Below are 20,485 nucleotides of genomic sequence, written 5' to 3'. Positions count from 1 at the left end.
GATAAAAATCAACAGGTAAAAATTCATTTTTAATTATTTAAAAATTTTCATTAGCAGAAATACAAGAAAAATCATACGTTCAATATAATTGAATAACAGTACACCACTAATAGAACACAACTTTCTTCTCCAAATCTAGGTTCCGCTATTTTTCCATAAATTATCTTGGCACGTGTTTACAAGATCGAAACCTGAATTGAAAGTACTGTACGTGTTGGTACAACTGAGCTGGTACAATGGGCGTTTGTGTCCAATAATCAGTTGCAGATTATAAGTTTTAACACTAGATATTGTTATCTGAATGATACAAAGTGAAATCAATTAATGATAAAAATCAACAGGTATAAATTCCTTTTTACTCACGGCGGAGTTACGCCAAAAATGACCAAAAACTGGTAAACGATCGAGTTATATCCAGGCATTTTCTTTCAAGGAGTTAACCGAAAGTGTTGACCGAACATAAACAATCCATTTTATTTCTGAAAACCATTTAGGTGATATTTTCATCTGTGGTATGTTTCCGAGGAAACAGTTAAAAAAAGACTTTGTCTTCACACCGAATTGGTACCATAAGAAAACAACTCTTGATTAGCATAACTAAAATTAAGTCTACGAAAACTGCTAAGATGATAGATATCAACAAACGTGGTTTCGACTGTATCACTTGTAAAACATAGTTTTAAAGATAGTCTATGCACTTCCAGGAAATCAGGTTGAGAAGGCACACCCCGGTGATTTATACTACTCGATTCATTTAAATTCCCCTAATAAAATTTAAACACTATGAAACAAGCTAATACACTGAACCGGTATATCTGGAGTAATTACCAGCAACGCAACACCGCTAAATGATTAAAGTAACCCGAAAAAAGAGAAACTTAAGACACGGCTGCCTGTAAGAATCGAGAACTGCGTTTGATTGACCACTTGGTCTTATTTCTGAAAATTTCTTCTGAATATACCCTTGGATAAACTTAGTTTCCGAAAATTATATTATAAACAACAATGTTGAAATTTTTACTTGGAAAGTAGCGTATTTTTTATCGTTTAACATTTCTCCACGCGTAATTCAAGCAACTCCTGCTGGTAGTAATTTGAAGGAGAAACGATTAATTTAATACGTAATAAGGCCCGTTTAAAATGTTTCAACATTTGACCACCATGCGTTCAAACAAAGTTGTAGAGATGTTGGGAAAATGTTGGATGAACGGAGTGTTTAAACGGTTCCAACGCAATTCAACATTTTCAAGAACAAAGGAAATGTTGAATCGATGTTGAATGACAGTTTAAACGAATGTTAACCTAATTAAACAGGCTTTAGACAAGCTTACAACATTTTGTTACACCTTCAACAAAGTTGAACGACCTGTTCAAATGCCTACGATATTTAGTTCAATAAACCGTAAGTTAACTACAACGAAAACTTAAATTGAACACAACGTTCTTCTACAAATCTAGATTCCCCCTTTTCCCCATCAATTATATTGGAACGTGTTTACAAGATCGAACCCTTAATTGAAAGTGCAGTACGTTTAGGTACAACTGATCTGGTACAATAGGCGTTTCTGTTCAATAATCAGTTGCAGATTACAAATTTTAACTCTAGCTATTGTTATCTAAATAGTAGATAGTAAAATTAATTAAGGATATAAAATCAACAGGTACAAATTCATCTTTAAATACGGCGGAATTACACCCAAAAATGTCAAAAACTGATAAAAGAGTTATTTCCAGATATTTCCAGCCAGGGGATAACTGAAGGTTAAAACTTAACGAAAGACATGTTTGTTGACCAAAAGATTCCTAAACGATCGGCGCGAAACAAAGTTAGGAGAACAATATACATTTTACAAGAAACATTTTCATCGTTTAGAAACGAAAACTCTCAGGGAAAAATAAAAGAACAATCACACGTGCAATATAATTAATTATTACCCACCTATTAATTTTTGCGCGATTTTGTTGGCTACTTTACGTCACGTGGTACCAATTCACAGGACGGTCATCACCCAATAACCCCCGCCTGCGTCGATATTTCCCCTCATATTATTTCCATTGAAAGGAAACAAGGCCAGCGGAAAAAAGCCAGCTCAAGAGTTTCATCTTTTCGTCTTTATTTATTTACATGGAAGAAACACAAACTCGTTTTGTAGATGTGCAGTCATGTTTACAGCAAAAAGCTGGTCGCAAATGCTGTTCCGGAAAGTACAAAAATGTCAACAAAACATGCTGTTAACGTCTTTGAAGGTGTAGAAAGTTACGAGCAGATTTTCAGATTTAGTCCTTAGCAAAGTGAGTCAGTTCGTCAAGTTTTGGTCCAATCACAGTGAAAATAAAGTTTCTGTAAACCAATCAAATGTACTTGTTTACGTCAATCGCCCGCATCCGCCATCAGATCAGCATTGGCTTTTTTACGAGCGGTTTTCGCGCGGTATAAAAAATAATGGGAGGGTTATAAAATAAATAAACCCCTTTCTGGCTTACTGATATGTCAGCTGATAATGTCCTTGGCTGACAGATTGTCCTCAAAATTTCACATTCGCCCTCGAAGCTTCGCTTCTCGGCAAAATATTCATTTTTCGGACAATCTCTCAGCCGCGGACATTATTAGCCGACATACCAGCCGCCTGAAGGGGTTCATTTACTAAATAACAGCACACTACTTAGAACACAACTTTCTTCTACAAATCTAGGTTCCGCTTTTTTCCATAAATTTTCTTGGTACGCGTTTACAAGATCGAAACCTTAATTGAAAGTACAGTACGTGTCGATACAACTGAGCTGGTACCATACGCGTTTCTGTCCAATGATCAGTTGCAGGTTAAAAGTTTTAACACTAGCTATTGTTATCTAAATGATAGAAAGTAAAATTAATTGAAGACAAAAATCAACAGGTACAAAGAGATTACACCAAACATGATAAAAAATGAGTAAACACTCGAGTTTTTTTAGGCCTTTTCTTGCAAGGGGTTAACCGAAAGTGTTGACCAAACATGAACAATCCATTTTATTTCTGAAAACCAATTAGGCCATATTTTTATCGGTGGTATGTTTCCGAGGAAACACTTAAAAAAAAACTTCTTCTTTACACCAAATTGGTACCATAAGAAACCAATTTTTGATCAGCATAACTAAAATGGGCTCTACGAAAAACTGCTGCGTTGATACATATCAACAAACGTGGTTTCGACCGTATCACTTGTAAAACATAGTTTTAAAGATAATCTATATACTTCCAGGAAATCAGGTTGAGAAGGCACACCTCGGTGATTTATACTACACAATTCATTTTATTTCCCCTAATAAAATGCAAATACGATGGAACAAGCTAATACAGTGAAGGGTAATATCTGGAGTAATTACCAGCAACACAGCACCGGTGAATGATTAAAGTAAACCCGAATAAAGATAAACTTAAATAAACAACAATGTTGAAATTTTTACTTGGTAAAGAACGTATTTTTTTCGTTTAACATTTCCCGACGCGTAATTCAAGCAACTCCTTTTGGTGTAATTTGAAGGAGAAAAGAATTATTCCCAACACAAAGGTTGTCACATTGGATAGTTAGTCACCTAAATTAAATATTGCGGCTATATAATTATAAGACATGATAAAAAGCATGCGTAGTGTGACGTGTTCGAGCTGACCAAAATTTACTAAGTACAAAAATATTTAAAGTTCGCGTCGTAGCCAATTGAGGGTATTCACCGACAGGTAAGGCAGGATACAGAAGAGGTATTTTGTATATTGCCGGCAACAAGGCCCAACGCCGTGTGAAGGAACAAGAAAGGCAATCAACGAATTGAAGTAAGTGACTTTCAGTAATATGTGCGTTACGCGTAAAGTTAAATGTAGATGAAAATTATTTAAGTCTTTACTGAAAATGTTTGTGCCTTCTGTCAGCAAGCAATGGCTAAGAATCAGTCAACAATGGAAGAATTGGAAGAAAAGTTGTGAAAAAAAAAGAACAATAGTAAAAACACTGTGAGGTATTCAGCACAGCAGTTTATCCGTTAAGAAATGAGCGGACTGACTGGCATGGTGTTCGAAACAGGCAAACAAAAGAGCTACAGAAAGAAAGCCATGTAGGAGAGACTAAACAAAAAGATAAATAATCAGGAATATTAATTTTAAGAGTTGTGTGTGAGGATTTTATCTCAGAACGAAATATCATACCTTATGAATAAACGAACTCATTAAAAACAGTGCTAAATTTTGTACGATTTTGTACGAAACGGGTCGGATTGATGATGAAAAGGATTAAACATCAATTACTCATTTGGGGAAACCATTCCCTAAATTCTTCGTCGTTGCTTTACCGCGGTATTTCATTGCCTAAATGTACTTGTACCTTATTGATAGCATATTTCACGCATATCCTATTGATATCCCAATTTATGTTTAATTTCGAGCTTCAATTTTGTATTCGTACCTTAATAGTCTTCAAATTCGTATTTGTATTTCGGGCTTAAAATTCTAATTGCTACGTTTTCACGCCCGTTTAAACGGATTCAACGTTTGACCTACATTCGTTCAACAAAAGTTTAACAGCTGTTGGATAAGTAGAGCGAACTGTTTAAGCGGTTCCAATGCAATTCAGCATTTTCAATAACAAAGGAGATGTTGAATCGATGTTGAATGAAAGTTTAAACGAATTTATACTTTATTCAACACGCTTTCAACAAGCTTGTTGAAAGAACGAATTGCACGAAAAAAATATGAAAAACGGGTAAAAGAGTTATTGCCAGGCATTTTCTAGCAAGAGCTTAACTCAAGGATAAAACTTAAGGAAGTACGTGTTGACCAATGGATTCTTAAACGATATGGACAAAACAAAGTAAGAAGAGTAATATAAAAGTTACAATGAACACTCCTGAAGTAAATACAAGAAAAACCACAAGTTTAATAAAATTACCTAACAGTACACTTTAACGAAAATAAAATAGAAAATAATCGTCTTTTTCAAATCTAGGTTCCTCCTTTTTTTCTATCAATTATCTTGCAACGTGTTTACAAGATCGACACCTTAATTGAAAATACTGTACGTGTTGGTACAGCAGATCTGGTACAGAAGGTTTTTCCGTTCAATAATCAGTGGGAGATTAAAGTCTTAACACTAACTAGTTATCTGAATAATACAAAGTTATGGGATAAAAATCAATTGGTACAATTTATCATTAAATACGGCGGAATTACATCAAAAATTGACACACAAACGCGTAAAAGAGTTATTTCCAGCCATTTCCAGCAAGAGGTTAACTGAAGACTAAAACGTAGGGAAATACGCGTTGACCAAAAGATCGGGACAAAACAAAGTAAGGAGAACAATATACATATTGCAACAAACATTTTCATTATTTACAAATGAAAACTCTCGGGGCTTAAATATCTGAAAAATGATGCGTTCTATGTAATTAAATAACGGTACACTTCCAATAGAACACAACTTTCTTCTCCAAATCTGGTTTCCGCCTTTTTTTATAATTTATTTTGGTACGTGTTTACAACATCGAAACCTTGAAAGTACAATACCTGTTGGTACAACTGATCTGGTACAATAGGCGTTTTTGTTCAATAATCAGTTGCAGATTAAAAGTCTTAACACTAGCTATTCTTATATAAATGATAGAGAGTAAAATTAATTAAAGATAAAAATCAACAGGTACAAATTCGTTTTTAAACAAGGCGGAATTGCACCAAAAATGACCAAAAACGAGTAAAAGATCGAGTTATTTCCAGGCATTTCCTTCCAAGGGGTTAACCGAAAGTGTTGAAAGAACATGAAAAATCTATTTTATTTCTGAAAACCAATTAGGCCATTGTTTCATCAGTGGTATGTTTCCGAGGAAACACTTAAAAAGAAAAAAAGCTTTTGCTTCACACCAAATTGATACCATAAGAAAACAACCTTTGATTAGCATCACTAAAATTAAGTCTACGAAAAACTGCTGGGTTGATAGATATCAACTAACGCGGTTTCTACTGCATCATTTGTTAAACATAGTTTTAAAGATAATCTATACACTTTCAGGAAATCAGGTTGAGAAGGCACTCCTCGGTGATTTATGCTACACAATTCATTTTAATTCCCCTAATAAAATACAAGCACGATGAAAGAAACTAATACACTGAAGAGTTATATCTGGAGTAATTACCAGCAACACAGCACCGGTGAATGATTAAAGTAAACCCAAATACAGATAAACTTAAATAAACAACAATGTTGAAATTTTTACTTGGTAAAGAACGTATTTTTTTCGTTTAACATTTCCCAATGCGTAATTCAAGCAACTCCTTTTGGTGTAATTTGAAGGAGAAAAGAATTATTTCCAACACAAAGGTTGTCACATTGGACAGTTAGTCACCTAAATTAAATATTGCGGCTACATAATTATAAGACATGATAAAAAGCATGCGTAGTGTGACGTGTCCGCACCGACCAAAATTGACTAAGTACAAAAATATTTAAAAGTTCGTGTCGTAGCCAATTGCAGGTAGTCACTGAAAGGTAAGGCAGGATACAGAAGAGGTATTTTGAATATTGCCGGCAACAAGGCCCAACGCCGTGTGGAGGAACAAGAAAGGCAATCAACGAATTGAAGTAAGTGACTTTCAGTAATATGTGCGTTACGCGTAAAGTTAAATGTAGATGAAAATTATTTAAATCTTTACTGAAAATGCGTGCGCCTTCTATCAGCAAGCAATGGCTAAAAAATCATTCAACAAGTGAAGAATTGGAAGAAAAATTGTGAAAAAAAAAGAAAAAAAAAAGAGAAAACAACAACAGCAAAGACACTGTTAGCTATACAGCACAGCAGTTGATCCGTTAAAAGATGTGCGGTACTGACTGGCAAACAAAAGAGCTACAAAAAGAAAGCCATGTAGGAGAGACTGACCAAAAGGGTAAATAATCAGGAATATTAATTTTAAGAGTTGTGTGTGAGGATCTTATCTGGGAACGAAATATCACACCCTATGACTAGAAGAAGTCATTAGAAACAGTGCTAAATTTTGTACGATTCTGTACGAAACGTGCCGGATCGATGAAAAAGCTCATACATGAACCACAGTTTCCATAGTTACAATACTCGTCGGCGTGAAGACATTCATCCTTCAAGACCCAAACTTAACCTTGGGAAGAGAACTTTTAGATACTCCGGAGCGATTTTATTTAATTCGTTACCTGAAACATACAAACGGGAAGCGTCCTTGGAGGCTTTTAAGCGACTAATGATGAAACACGATTTTGTATAGATTTTTTTCTTAGTGTGCGAATGTCTTTATTTATTTTTTCTCTCCTATGATATTGTTGAAAGAACGAACTACACCAAAAAATATGAAACACGGTTAAAAGAGTTATTGCCAGGCATTTTCTAGCAAGAGGATAACTGAAGGTTAAAAACTTAAGGAAATACGTGTTGACCAAAGGATTCTCAAACGATCTGGACAAAAGAAAGTAAGGAGAGCAGTATAAAAGTTACAATGAACACTCTTGAAGTAAATACAACAAAAATCATAAGTCTAATAAAATTACTTAACAGTACACTACAACGAAACTAAAATAGAACACAACCTTCGTCTCCAAATCTAGGTTCCTCCTTTTTTTACATTAATTATCTTGCAACGTGTTTACAAGATCGAAACCTTATTTGAAAATACTGTACGTGTTGGTACAACAGATCTGGTGCAATAAATGTTTCCGTTCAATAATCAGTGGCAGAATAAAAGTCTTAACACTAGCTAGTTATCTATAAATAATAGAAAGTTATAGGATAAAAATCAAGTGGTACAAATTTATTTTTAAATACGGCGGAATTACGTCAAAAATTGTTACAAACAGGTAAAAGAGTTATATCAGGTATTTCCAGCAAGATGTAGCCTGAAGGTTAAAACGTAAGGAAATACGCGTTGACCAAAAGGTTCCCAAACAATCGGAACAAAACAATTAAGGTAAAAAGGACAATACTCTTGGAGCTGAAATACAAGAAAAATCAGACGTTCAATATAATTGAATAACAGTACACTACTAATAGAACACAACTTTTTTCTCCAAATCTAGTTTCCGCCCTTTTTTATAATTTATCTTGGTACGTGTTTACAAGATCGAAACCTTGAAAGTACAGTACGCGTTGGTACAACTGATCTAGTACTGTAACAATAGGCATTTTTTGTTCAATAATCAGTTGCAGATTACAAGTTTTAACACTAGCTATTGTTATCTAAATGATAGAAAGTAGCATTAATTATTGATAAAATTCAACAGTTAAAAATTTATTTTTAAACACGGCGGAAATATAACAAAAATGGTCAAAACCGGGTAAACGATCGAGTTTTTTCCAGACATTTTCTTGCAAGGGGATAAACGAAAGTGTTGACCGAACATGAACAATCCATTTTATTTCTGACAGCCAATTAGGCCATATTTTCATCTGTGGTTTTTTTCCGAGGAAACAGTTCAAAAAAGAACTTTTGCTTCACACCGAATTGGTACCAAAAGAAAGCAACTTTTGATCAGCAAAACTAAAATTGAGTCTATGAAAAACTACTGCGTTGATAGATATCATTTAACTCGGTTTCGACTGTATCACTTGTACAACATAGTTTTAAAGATAATCTATACACTTGTTGAAAGTTTTACTTGGAAAAGAATGTATTTTATCGTTTAACATTTCCCCACGCGTAATTCAAGCAACTGTTGTTGGCGTAATTTGAAGGAAATAAGAATAATTTTCAACACAAAAGTTGTCACATTGGATAGTCATTCACCTAAATATTGTGGCTATATAATTATAAAACATGACAAAAAGCTTGCGTAGTGTTACGTGTTCGTACCGACCAAAATTGAATAAGTACAAAAATATTTAAAAGTTCGTGTTGTAGCCATTTGCGGGTAGTCACCGACAGGTGAGACAGGATACAGAAGAGGTATTTTGAATATTGCCGGCAACAAGGCCCAACGCCGGGTGGAGGAACAAGAAAGGCAATCAACGAATTGAAGTAAGTGACTTTCAGTAATATGTGCCTTACGCGTAAAGTTAAATGTAGATGAAAATTATTTAAATCTTAACTGAAAATTCATGCGCCTCCTGTCAGCAAGCAGTGGCTAGAAATCAGTAAACAAGGGAAGAATTGGAAGAAAAGTTGTGAAAAAAAGAACAACAGCAAAGACACTGTGAGGTATTCAGCGCAGCAGTTGATCCGTTAAGAGATGTGCGGTACTGACTGGCAAACAAAAGAGCTACAAAATGAAAACCATGTAGGAGAGACTGAACAAGAGAATAAATCATCAGGGATACTAATTTCATGAGTTGTGTGTGAGTTTTTTCTCTCGGAACGAAATATCACACCCTAATACTAGAAGAAGTCATTAGAAACAGTGCTAAATTTTGTACGATTCTGTACGAAACGTGCCGGATTGATGATGAAAAGGCTTTTAAAAACGTCAATTACTCTTTTGGGGAAACCATCCCATAAATTGTTCGTTACTGCTTCACCGCGGTATTTAAGTGCGAACATGTACTTGTATGTTATTGATGGCATCTTTCAGTCATATCCTATTGATATCCCATGCCAATTCATGCGTTATTTCGAGTTTCAATTTTGTATTCTTATGTTTAGTCGTAACATTCGTATTTGTATTTCGAGCTTCAAATTGTTATTTGTTTTAAGGCCCGTTCAAACCGTTCCAACGCAATTTAATATTTTCAAGAACATAGGCGTACAACGACTTGTAATATCAGCGAGATAGTCAACAAGTGACACGCCTTTTTGCTGCTTGCCCGCGCTTAAATGCTGGATTAAAAAAAACCCTGCGACTCGGACGGAAAACACTCCATAAAAGTCGCAGTTAATGCTGTTGTTAGTTTAATTTAGTTTCGTCGGGAAGCACGGAAAACCCCATCTGAACAAGACCTTTAAGATAGAGAAGAAAAAAGGTTAAGTAATGTAATTTATCGTCCAATTGTTAATTTTACTGATTCGTTGGAAATTTTCCAACCAACCCATTGCATCTGTGATGGGACTGCCATAAAAAACGTCTGGCTTCAAATGATGAGTTTTTCATTTGTTGTTAAGACTTGTTTCATGTAAATTGTAGTGGGTGCGGTTCATGCAAGATTCGTTTGTAATATCGTCTTTTAAAGAAGATTGTGTCAAATAACTAAACACCGCTGTAAATTACATCTGTTGATCTGCATCTATGAAAGTCCAGAGTAAATGAATATTGTGAATGTTGGAAAACACAAAACTTAGTCTTGTTTGGGTGCATGTGTGAGCTATGTTTGTTTGTGTTTTTGCTTTTGTTTTTTCGAGTGGCAGAACGAGTTGATACCTAGAAACTTGAGACGCATCGGACATGCCCCGTAACTTACTATCCTTTCTTGTTTGCGGAAAATTAAAAATAGTAACAGATTACGACCACAAGCCTAAACTAGTTGCAGTTATGATATTAATTAAAAGGAATAGAGTTCCAAAATCGTCCATCGCGTTATTATCAGAAGTAATATGTTGAAATGTTCACAGTCAAATCGCCACCACAATAATGTGCAGCTCACTTGAATTCCTTCCCTTTTGATTCCTTGTTAAGGACTTAATGCTTCTAAGGCGTCCGGTCTCTGGAGGCTTGTGAAATAGAGGCGGAAATAGGTAGAGGCGGCGGAGACATTAGAAAGGTGAAAGGGAAGAAGGCAAGGCGGCACATAGATTTTGGCCGTAGTAATGCACGGACGCGTAGGCACACCAGAAGTGATTCAAGCCAGAGGCATTGAATAATACAGCACCTCGTCAGGACTCCTTTTAAGTCAGTGAGAGGTGGTCCGGCTTTTTTTTTTCTCCACCGAATGTTGTGCCCTTTTATGTTAGGGTATATCCGAGCAAGGAAGGAACGTTCAGTCTTCTGCTTCTTTTTGAACGTTTTTGATTTATAGCATTACTTTATGACAAGACCAAGCTAAAATGGCAAAGCTTCTAATTCATGGTTTCGCTTCTTTTGTAACGTCCAGGCGGTAATTGTCAATCAACTGTGAAAATCTCATCAACCGTAAATTTAGGCTAACGTAATGCTTTGCGCAGTAGTTCTTATGCGATAGTAGGCTTGTGCACGAGAACAATTAACATATATATATTTTCCTTCGACAGAATTATAGCAGTCAAAATGATTTTCTTCTTAAATTTTATATGATTTCCAAACGATCTGGAGGAAACAAAGAAAGGAGAGCATATAAAAAATTACAAGGAACGTTTACAAACAAACACACTAGGGCTAAATACAACAGAAATCATATGTTGAATAAAATTACGGTGAGTTGACGAATATTTCCATAAAGTCTTTGCATTTTTGGTAGATTTACCACAGATTGCTTGAACCTTGAAGGATATTAGCTACAATGAAGTGGCTGTACGTTTTAACGCTGTGTGTGGTGGTTGTTGCGGCTTCCAAAAATCCTGAAGGTAAAGAGTTCTTTTCTTGATTTTGTAAAATTATTAATCCAGATAAAACGTAGTTGCTCCGTCAGACTTCCTATAACTCGTGGTACCTTCGCAGGGGCGTAGCCAGGATTTCTAGTAGGAAGGGGGGGGGGGGGGGTTCCAAATTGGTTCCAACGAAAACGGTTGGTCTAAAATCCTTACATATTTACGTACGTACAAGACTTTGGCCTTGGTTGCCCGTTGAGCGAACGTGTTAATCCCTTCCCTGATATTTATTCTTCGGTGGTAATTGATGTTCATCAACGCCAGCCCAGAATTTGTTTAGATAAAACTAGTGAGCAGCAGGTCTGCGAACTCTTGCAGTTGTAAAACGGTTTATTTCCTCCTACGCGTTTCGTGTGACTAACGCACACTTCGTCAGTGAGTTTTACAATACAACATAGGTGACCTCTATATATACCTAAATAAAAAACTAAAATAAATTTTACATTACTTAAAACTGCACCTACGCTAGCGGATTTACATGTAGGAAACAGGCGAAAAGGTGTGCAACGTTTGACATATTATGTGCATGACATAATTGTGGGGTCCACAGTTTTAGCTAAAACTGTGGGTCTTTTATGTAGGTATATATACAGGTCACTTATGTTGTATTGTAGAACTCCCTGGCGAAGTGTGCGTAAGTCACACGAAACGCGTAGGAGAAAATAAATCGTTTTACGACTGTAAGAGTTCGCAGATGTGCTGCTTACTAGTTTTATCTAAAAAAATTTGCTTATGTCTCCGAAAATACAAGTGAAACGCATTAAATTGATACCACAATGACGTTCACTGTACTTATTGCAAGCATAGAACAAAACCAAGAATTTCAGGAATCGAGAGTCCATTACACTGTTGCTGGGTTAAAATCACTGTTAAAAATAGGAGAGGGGGGGTTCCGCAACCCCTGGAACCCTCCCCTGGCTACGCCCCTGCCTCGGTGGTCAATGAATTAGCTTGTAACGATCTGATGTTTAAGATTTTCTCTTGAACTGGCATTTCAAATGAGATTTTTTCTCGACATACCGCTTTCCAACCATGTGGAGAGGGGAAGAAGTGATATTTACTATCCATTTATGTAACACCCTTATGCATTATTTCATAATGTACATGCGGAATACTTGCAATTTCACTAATTTGAGTTTACCACTTGATATTAAGGGGTATGGAAAAAGTAGAGAGGACCCTTGGTGTACGAAAAAGTGACTGCTTACGGGAAGTTATCGCTTAAGGGAAAAATCAACAAATAAAACAGAATTGAATAACGCCTTGGGCACTGAAAAATTGCGCCTGTAAGGTACAACGCCGGTTAGACTGCTCGTGAAATCTCGACGCATGGATATCGAAGGGACATTACATTTCGTAAAGTATCAATATTACCGTAGGTGCCAGAGTTATTAGACCTTATTAGCTTTTTCGTCGGCTGAAATAAGAAAAAAACAACCACAACTAAAAACAGTGGAGCTGGATTTCGTGGCTCGTACTATTCATCAAACAACGAACTGCTGCAGCTGATTGCAAAGTTTACGCAACAACGTGGAGGTAAGGATTTCGTGGTTGTTTGAACTGTAAATTCGATCGCCATCGCCAAGGTCAGGAGTCTGCTTTACGCATATCATCTGAAGGACATTCTCGAGCGAATTTGTTGGCTGCAACGGACTCGGATATACTGAAGACATACTGAGTGAAAAAACAAAACGAAAAACAAGAAACAAAAAACAAATAAACGACTACAAAGAATGCAAGAAATGCCTACAGAATGCGGGGTTATTTATGATAGGCTGTAAAATCTTGATGAACGTTGGAAAAATTGGAATTCAATACTGAACCGTTACGATGAATATTTCTCAACTCAACTGAATTCGCGTTTATGTCTTGTCCATATACAGTCGGAATTCCGAGGACTGGCAGTACTGATCCTTAGTCAGAAAGTACTTGATTTATTGCTGTTTTCACGCGGTCTGTCAGTGGGTCGGTCTGTCAGTCAGTCGATCCATCGGTTGTTCAGTCGGTTGGTCGGTTGGTGGGTGGCTCACTTTGGTGAGCCAGTCAGTCAGTTAGTCATGACGGTCAGTCAGTCAATCAGTCAGTACTTCGGTAGATCGTTCAGTCGGTCATTCAGCCAGTAAGCAACTTACTTCAGTAGTTGTTAATTTTACTGAGTTTTTATGTTTAGAGAATGAGGGCGTTTATGACCCGGATTTGTATGAAGGAGACATGATCTTAACCGCTAGGCAACGAATGGCGGCCAAGTTGGGAATGGATGTTGACAATCCACTTGGAGTGAGGGGTTCAACTAAAAACAGACAGTGGCCTGGTGGTGTAATGCCTTACGTCATTGACTCCAGTTTGTGTACGTTTTTAGCTTCACTTTGACATCTTTGTTATTTTAGTGACGCACCCTTTCAGAAAAAAAATACTAGATTTTATTTAGTAGTAGACCTTTAAAAAATTTCCCTTAGTCAGAAGGAGGTTTTAGCTGCGTTATGAGCTATGCGGGACAGAGGGTCTTCGTGGTTGAAAAAACCGTTGCTCTCATTATAAAACATTTTAAGGCACAGGAGAGCTTTTTCAGATTTGGTTGTTTCGATGGACTATTAAGACAAAGAGTAGTTTGAGGGATGTCGCATTTTATCCCCAATCAGTTTTTTTCACTTGATAATGACGTTAAGCTAGCGTCGAAACGTCGTCGTTAGTTAGCCATTTTGAAATCGTAAGATGATTTTAAGTAATTTTTTTTAGCAATTTTTATAGTCAAATCAGATTTTTACCTTCGTATTTTATGATATTGCTGTGCTTATTCTTTCAGCTCGTCACTCCCGAGCTATGAATGCTATAAGAGAAGGAATGCAGGAATGGACGAGCAAAACTTGTATTCGCTTCAAAAAAAGAACAAATGAAAGAGGTTATGCCAACTTTAAACTGGGATCTGGGTAAGGAGCCAAGAAAATGAAAAACATCAGAAGTTCAATACATATTTGAAAAAAAAAAGTGATATTATGGTTATTTAAACTTAAAAGTCTGGTGGATTGATGCAAGATGTATTTTCAGTCAATGACACAGGCATATGCTCGAAAAAAAAAAGAAAGAAAATCCAATTTCTCTCAACAGTAATCGACTCTATACTTCTCAGCTGGAAGGTCATAATTCGTAGATTCGACTCGCTCACTGAAAAATTGTATGCGGTGTAGTGTTTGGCAACCAGGATCCGCGTTTCCCATCATATCTATCGGTATATGCTTGCACTTAAGAATTGTGGGTTATCTACACAGGGAAAGAGCGAATTTTCGCCTTTGTTTATTTTTTTACGACGAAATAAAATGCCATGTGGACAGATGGAGAGATCAAAACTTATGTACGAGAGGATCCTTTGCTGAATCATGATCAGCTGATGTTTATGTTTGCAATTAAGTTGGCTTTAGTTCTTGGAATGTCTTATTAAATGCCGGCTTCTGATTTCTCTAAAAAATTCATTTGTTACTGGTGGTTCGGTTCGCCCATTCAAATCATTTCCTTTTTTTTATCGGAGGCAGTTACTTCTCGTGTTAATACTAGGCAGGTAAAATTCACCAGTTTCTTAGCTTTCACTCTCGTCTTCCATTGTCTCTTAGATGTTCATCTTATGTGGGAAGAACTGGGAGTCGTCAGGATATCAATCTCGCTAGTGGGTGCTGGTACAGGGGAATTGTTGCTCATGAAATAGGTGAGGGTTATCAGATAACTGCGAAGCAAAAACGTTCTAGAGCCACGGATAGCAACCGGAAGTTAAATGTTCGTTATGTTAGCTTGTTTTCGCTTCTCGTGCCAAAGACTGGAAAACGTCTGTTTTGGTACCCATCCTATCTGTATAATGCCGGCAAGCCGATGGCATTAGAAAGTCAAAATGGCAACAGCTAGATTCTGGTTGCCGTCTGTGGCCAATGAATGACTGTGCTTAAGTTCCCTTTTGGGGGCCAAACACATTAGAATTTCGAAACAAAGGAAGCAAAGTGCAACTTCTTTGATTAATTTGAGCTCTGATTACGTTCTGAAGTGTCTTTGACTGCCAACACTCTACTACGGCTAAGAATTGGTCGGATGTGTTGTAGACGACCGAGAGCCTTTGTTATTAGGCTCTAATCAGAATGTGGAGGACGTTCGGTGGCGACCCATAAACATCTCCTTCCTCGAAAATATAGACGGGGATGAACATGCCATGCTTGCCTATCATTGCACTAAGGCGAAAAAAAATTATTTAACATATGGCCATTGTCTCCATCACGAGTGCCTTAGGGGTTTATCAGTTCAGAAATTTTGTGGTTAAGCGTTTTTCACAGGGGCTAGATAATAGCCTCATCACCGTAAATCAATTTAACAATTGTATTAATTGGTAAACAAAACAATAAATTAATTAACAGATAGATAAATTTTATGAATAAATCTAACGAGAATTTCACCTCCTTCTCCTCAGGACACGCTCTTGGATTCTACCATGAACAGTCTCGCCCTGACAGGGACAGTTACGTAACAATCGTGTGGGACAACATAATTGAGAGTAAGTTGGGCAGGGTCAACTGTGATATTCTGTGGTAAGCATAAGCATACCACAAATGTAAAGACCATGTGGTCAGATCTTCCCGTGTGCGCCCCTACCCCCTTCCCACCCAGGCCAAACTCTCCTTTCATCAGTTCACTGACGTTTGAGCCGGTCGAGACTGTATTTGGCAGTCAACGTGTCTGAGGTAGAATGGTCTATTGACCAGTTTAACCTAACATTTCCTAAGATCGACCGCTTGGTGCTGTTTTGACTGTAGATAAGGAAATGGATATGATGCGAGTTACTTTTAAGCTTAGATTTGATTTAAAATCATATTTCAAAAACCAAATTTAACTGATCGACGGGAATTAATGATAATTCGAATTCTCAGGAAACAAGTTTAACTTCAACAAGTACAACCGCGGAACCATTGACTCCCTGGGCACTAGGTATGATTATGGAAGCGTGATGCATTATGAAAGCCGAGCTTTCAGCAAGAATGGGAGACCCACGATCATCGCAAAGCAATCAGGAGTATGTTTTTTGTTTTATTTAATTTATTTTTGGTTGCGAAATTACTCATATTACCAAACATGTTTCCATCGGGGTTTAAGACTAATTAAAACTAAAATAGATCTTTTTATGATTACTCATGGTTATCTTCAGACTTAAATTTGGTCGCATTTGTTTGTTAACTGAACTGTCGTTGTTGTATTTGAACTTTTTTATTGCCTACATTGCCTGATAGTTTTATTGGTATCCAAATAAATATGTTACTCGTGGTAAAATCAACATCTAAACAAATGCAACATCTCTAAAATGCAAAATGATGACCAAATAAGACAGATACTTTTGTCTTTTTGTTAATGGCAATCTTCGCTTCTTTGATGTCTTTCGAAATAACCTTTAGGACTGGGGCACCCAACGGCTCATTTTGGTGGATATTAGTTTGGAGGGCCTTTTAGAATCGTCTCTGAAATTCGGATTTAGTTGTAAACTTTTCTTCTGTAAAATTTGAGCCCAAAATTTCGTAAAAAAAACTGTTTCTTTTCGTTTTCGAAGGGACAAATAATTCGTTAAAATGCGAAAAAAGGCCAGCTAGCAATTTCGTAGAACTAACAACAGCTCTACAGATCAATTTGTATTCAGACTTAGACAATAGATTTTTAAAAGGTCGACAGAAAACGTTCTGTGTATACAGGAGGAGGTTCTTTTTGGGTGACCCGTAAAGAGGCTTAAAGTAGATGGCATCAAAAATTTAACACCGATTAATTGTTTAGACGTTTATTTGTTTATCAAACCTGAAAGAGAAGATCCGAGAACTATATAATAGGTTGGTTATGCCACTTACGAGAAGCATATAGAAACACTTTGGGTACCAATGCATTTCACCGTAGTCCAATCGGACATGCGAGATATTCTTTCCCTTTTTCTTCAGGTTACACTTGGTCAGCGTCGGGGTATTAGTGCAATAGACGCTCAACAGATGAATCTTCTCTACAAATCGCAATGCGGAGGTGGTGGAGGTGGGTGCTATAACATATTTAGTATTTTTCATAACTCTTTATGTTACTAATTATTAGTAAATGAACCTCTCCCGCCGGGTGGCTTGTATATCGCAGGATGACACTGACTTTAGGCTGCAATGTGCCTGCAAATGCTTGCTCCAATTAGCAAAGATCACTTCGAAAGTCTATTAAAAGTTAACGAAATGCTACAGCAGCCAAGAAAACAAAGTTGGAACATTTGTGTAGTGACCCTGAAGGAAGACGTAATTTTAATGTCTGTTCTCCTTGGTAAATCTCAGTCTAAAATTTAAATAAGATCAGAATATGTTCTACTTTAGTCTACATAAGTTCATAATACAGATATATTTTTCACAGTGAACAAAAATGCTGGAAAAGTAGATCTTAGCAAGGGCTATTGGAATTAAAATGAAAATTGGGGATAACCACGCATTTATGAAAACGATTATTCTAAATGCAAAGCATGTATGATATTTTTTCCAAATCAAAGCGCGATTTGGTCGGAAAATGCCTGGCTAAGCCCAAGTTTCTCTCTGGATTCGACTAGCGCACTTGTTAGGATCGCCTTTTGTCGCATACGCTCTTTTTATTTATACAAGAATATTGTCAGTGTTCGGCTCAGGCTGAATATTCTTATTTTTCTGCCGATGTTAGGCTGAAAATATTCATGTGAATATTCTTAGATTATAGCGTATGAGAACAGATGTATTACATGTACCGTTCATCGAACTGTCATTAGCATCAAACATTTGGCTAGTGCAGGTTCTTATCGTTTTATTGGCTAGTTTTGCCGTTTAGAGAAAGGAAGAATTTTATGCGGTTTAGTTAAAAATATGTAATAGTATTGTATTTACAACTTTCCAACATACAAATTTGAATTATTTTCAAAATCACAGCCTCGGGTTTATTCTTAAAATATTGTTAAAATTTCGCAAATTTCAGCCTTGATCAGTTCCTATAAAATTAATTCTTATAAAAAGAAAGAGTGTAGCCACAGATGAAGTCAGATAAATCATAAATAGCTCGAATGCTATGAATTAATAACTGCGCTCTTTGCATGTATTTCTTACTTGAACCCTGATCTCCGTTTATAATCTATCTAACAGGAAGCAGTTGTGCAGACAAAGACAATAGATGCGGAGGATGGACAAGGTACTGCTGCGATCACAAATATGTGAGGGCAAACTGCAAGAAAACCTGTAATCTGTGTTAATCAAGCGGCAGATTAAATAGTAAGTCCAAAATTATGCCTGTTTAGAATTGTTAAATATTCAAAGAATTGTGCGCGCTATTATTGGTTACATGGTTACACATCCCATGATGAGAGCTCTGTTGTTTCCTGCCCTTGTCGATTTCAAATTTTGACGTTAAATTTACCTTGAAATAGGTTCTCAGTATTTTTTTGCCACCACGAGATGAGACTTCTCCTAGCAGCAATTCATGTATCCCTTGCCTTGAAAACCATACTATACATTACACCTTCTAGTACTCAGCTTCCCCAAGGTTTATTTAAATACGCACCGTACGAATATGTAAGGACATCCGCATAGTTAGCTATTTGCACAGTAATAAGAATATTAAAAATTTGGTCTACCTATCCCGCGCGCTGATCCCTGTGCATCTTCCTCTATAGTTTTCTTTCTTCTTTTTACGAAGTTCATGTCAGACAGAACGTCTGTTTGAATAGTGTGTTGTCTAATTATCACCATATAGTTTCAATCTGTTTGTATTACACTAGCTTTGCGCACAGCTTATTTCCTAAAACAAAATATACTCATCAAAGGGCGCTTTCCATTTGTCAGACCGGTCAGTTCGTTAACGGAATGTACCAATTTGAAGGATAAGTTTTATCCTAGTCCTTCGAATTTCTTCTAAATAGCGCGCACCTTTTTCAGAGTGAGTATTTTTCAAGATTTTGAAGTACCATCACTTCAAAATGACGTATTCGATTTACAGAGTGGCCGGTCTGGCCGGCCAGTGCTGACAAATGGAAAGCACTTTTAGTTACCTCATAAGGGGCCTCAACATCATACCACTTGTCAAGTAATTATTATTATTTTGAAGAAAGCCATTTTTTAAAGGAAACGTTTTATGAAGATACATTTTAAAGAAAATGAGGCAATAGGAAAATATCAGAGAGAATACTTAATTGGAAACTATCTTGCCAATCTTACTTAGTTCAATAAAAAAAATCATCCTCATCATCAGCATCATCATCATCATCATCATCATCATCATCAGTATTGCGAACTGCAGTCTACATTTTGTTTCACTAAATTGCTCAAGTAAATGTTTTTGTACATTTATATTTTGCAGGTTATTAGAGTGTGGGGAACAACACTAATAATACTATTCTTGAGATGAGTAGAATGAGCTGAAATATAGGGCATTAAAAACATTGTCAGTCTAATTGTATCCTTGCGTAAAAATTCTCTTACACCCAGTAGCCGTTTCAAGCTGTTTTGTTATGACCTGAATTTTTCCATATTTTAACTGAAATAGTTTACATTACAGTAAGAAAAATACTAAGGTGGGACGGATGTGTTTCGGTAAACAGGTGTGGGAAAAATGCGAATATTAACTGCTAAGTCCGATAAATAAATTATATTTAGCACGAACACTCCGAGAGTATCACAGAATCATCCGATGAATTTTCGGTTTTTTAGTACACCAATTTCGATACATTGATCAGATTTTAGCTTGGCAACGAGGGCAAGGGGAATAAAACAAAATAAATTAATTTTTCATCTCTGAAACTTCAAATTAATTTCCATTTCCGAATTTTCATGTTTGAAATTGATCTGTTAGTCCTTACCTTACATTATTTGTTTTGCATCTAAAGCACCGATCCACTTTTTTTTTCAAGAAAAATATTTCTTATTCACTGACTGTCTCTTTTTCTCTGGTGTTTCCAATTAATGTGTAGCCCTTATAAGCCTTTACAGCGTTTCTCTCGCGGTGTTACTTTAGCCGCCT

The 20,485-nt window shown here is 36.4% G+C and overlaps 1 protein-coding gene across 1 annotated transcript in view; it reads left to right on the top strand.

Moving 5' to 3' along the window:
- The window catches only part of LOC146465518 (zinc metalloproteinase nas-15-like), a 48,526-nt gene extending 28,619 nt beyond the window's left edge, over window positions 1-19,907 (top strand). The window contains exons 3-11 of the mRNA XM_085128437.1: window positions 11,344-11,449; window positions 13,644-13,820; window positions 14,277-14,400; window positions 15,079-15,170; window positions 15,918-16,001; window positions 16,375-16,517; window positions 17,422-17,530; window positions 18,616-18,741; window positions 19,826-19,907. Of these exons, the coding sequence (XP_084984563.1) occupies window positions 11,386-11,449; window positions 13,644-13,820; window positions 14,277-14,400; window positions 15,079-15,170; window positions 15,918-16,001; window positions 16,375-16,517; window positions 17,422-17,530; window positions 18,616-18,722 (900 nt within the window). The 5' untranslated portion in view covers window positions 11,344-11,385 and the 3' untranslated portion in view covers window positions 18,723-18,741; window positions 19,826-19,907. The remainder of the gene's footprint in view (window positions 1-11,343; window positions 11,450-13,643; window positions 13,821-14,276; window positions 14,401-15,078; window positions 15,171-15,917; window positions 16,002-16,374; window positions 16,518-17,421; window positions 17,531-18,615; window positions 18,742-19,825) is intronic.
- Window positions 19,908-20,485: the final 578 nt, after the last annotated feature.

The sequence above is a fragment of the Pavona decussata genome, unplaced genomic scaffold (assembly GCF_977016875.1).
Source record: "Pavona decussata unplaced genomic scaffold, jaPavDecu1.1 SCAFFOLD_156, whole genome shotgun sequence".
NCBI classification, from domain to species: Eukaryota; Metazoa; Cnidaria; class Anthozoa; order Scleractinia; family Agariciidae; genus Pavona; species Pavona decussata.
The sequence above is the reverse complement of the archived record's forward strand: the minus strand, read 5'-3'. Positions and strand labels throughout refer to the sequence as shown.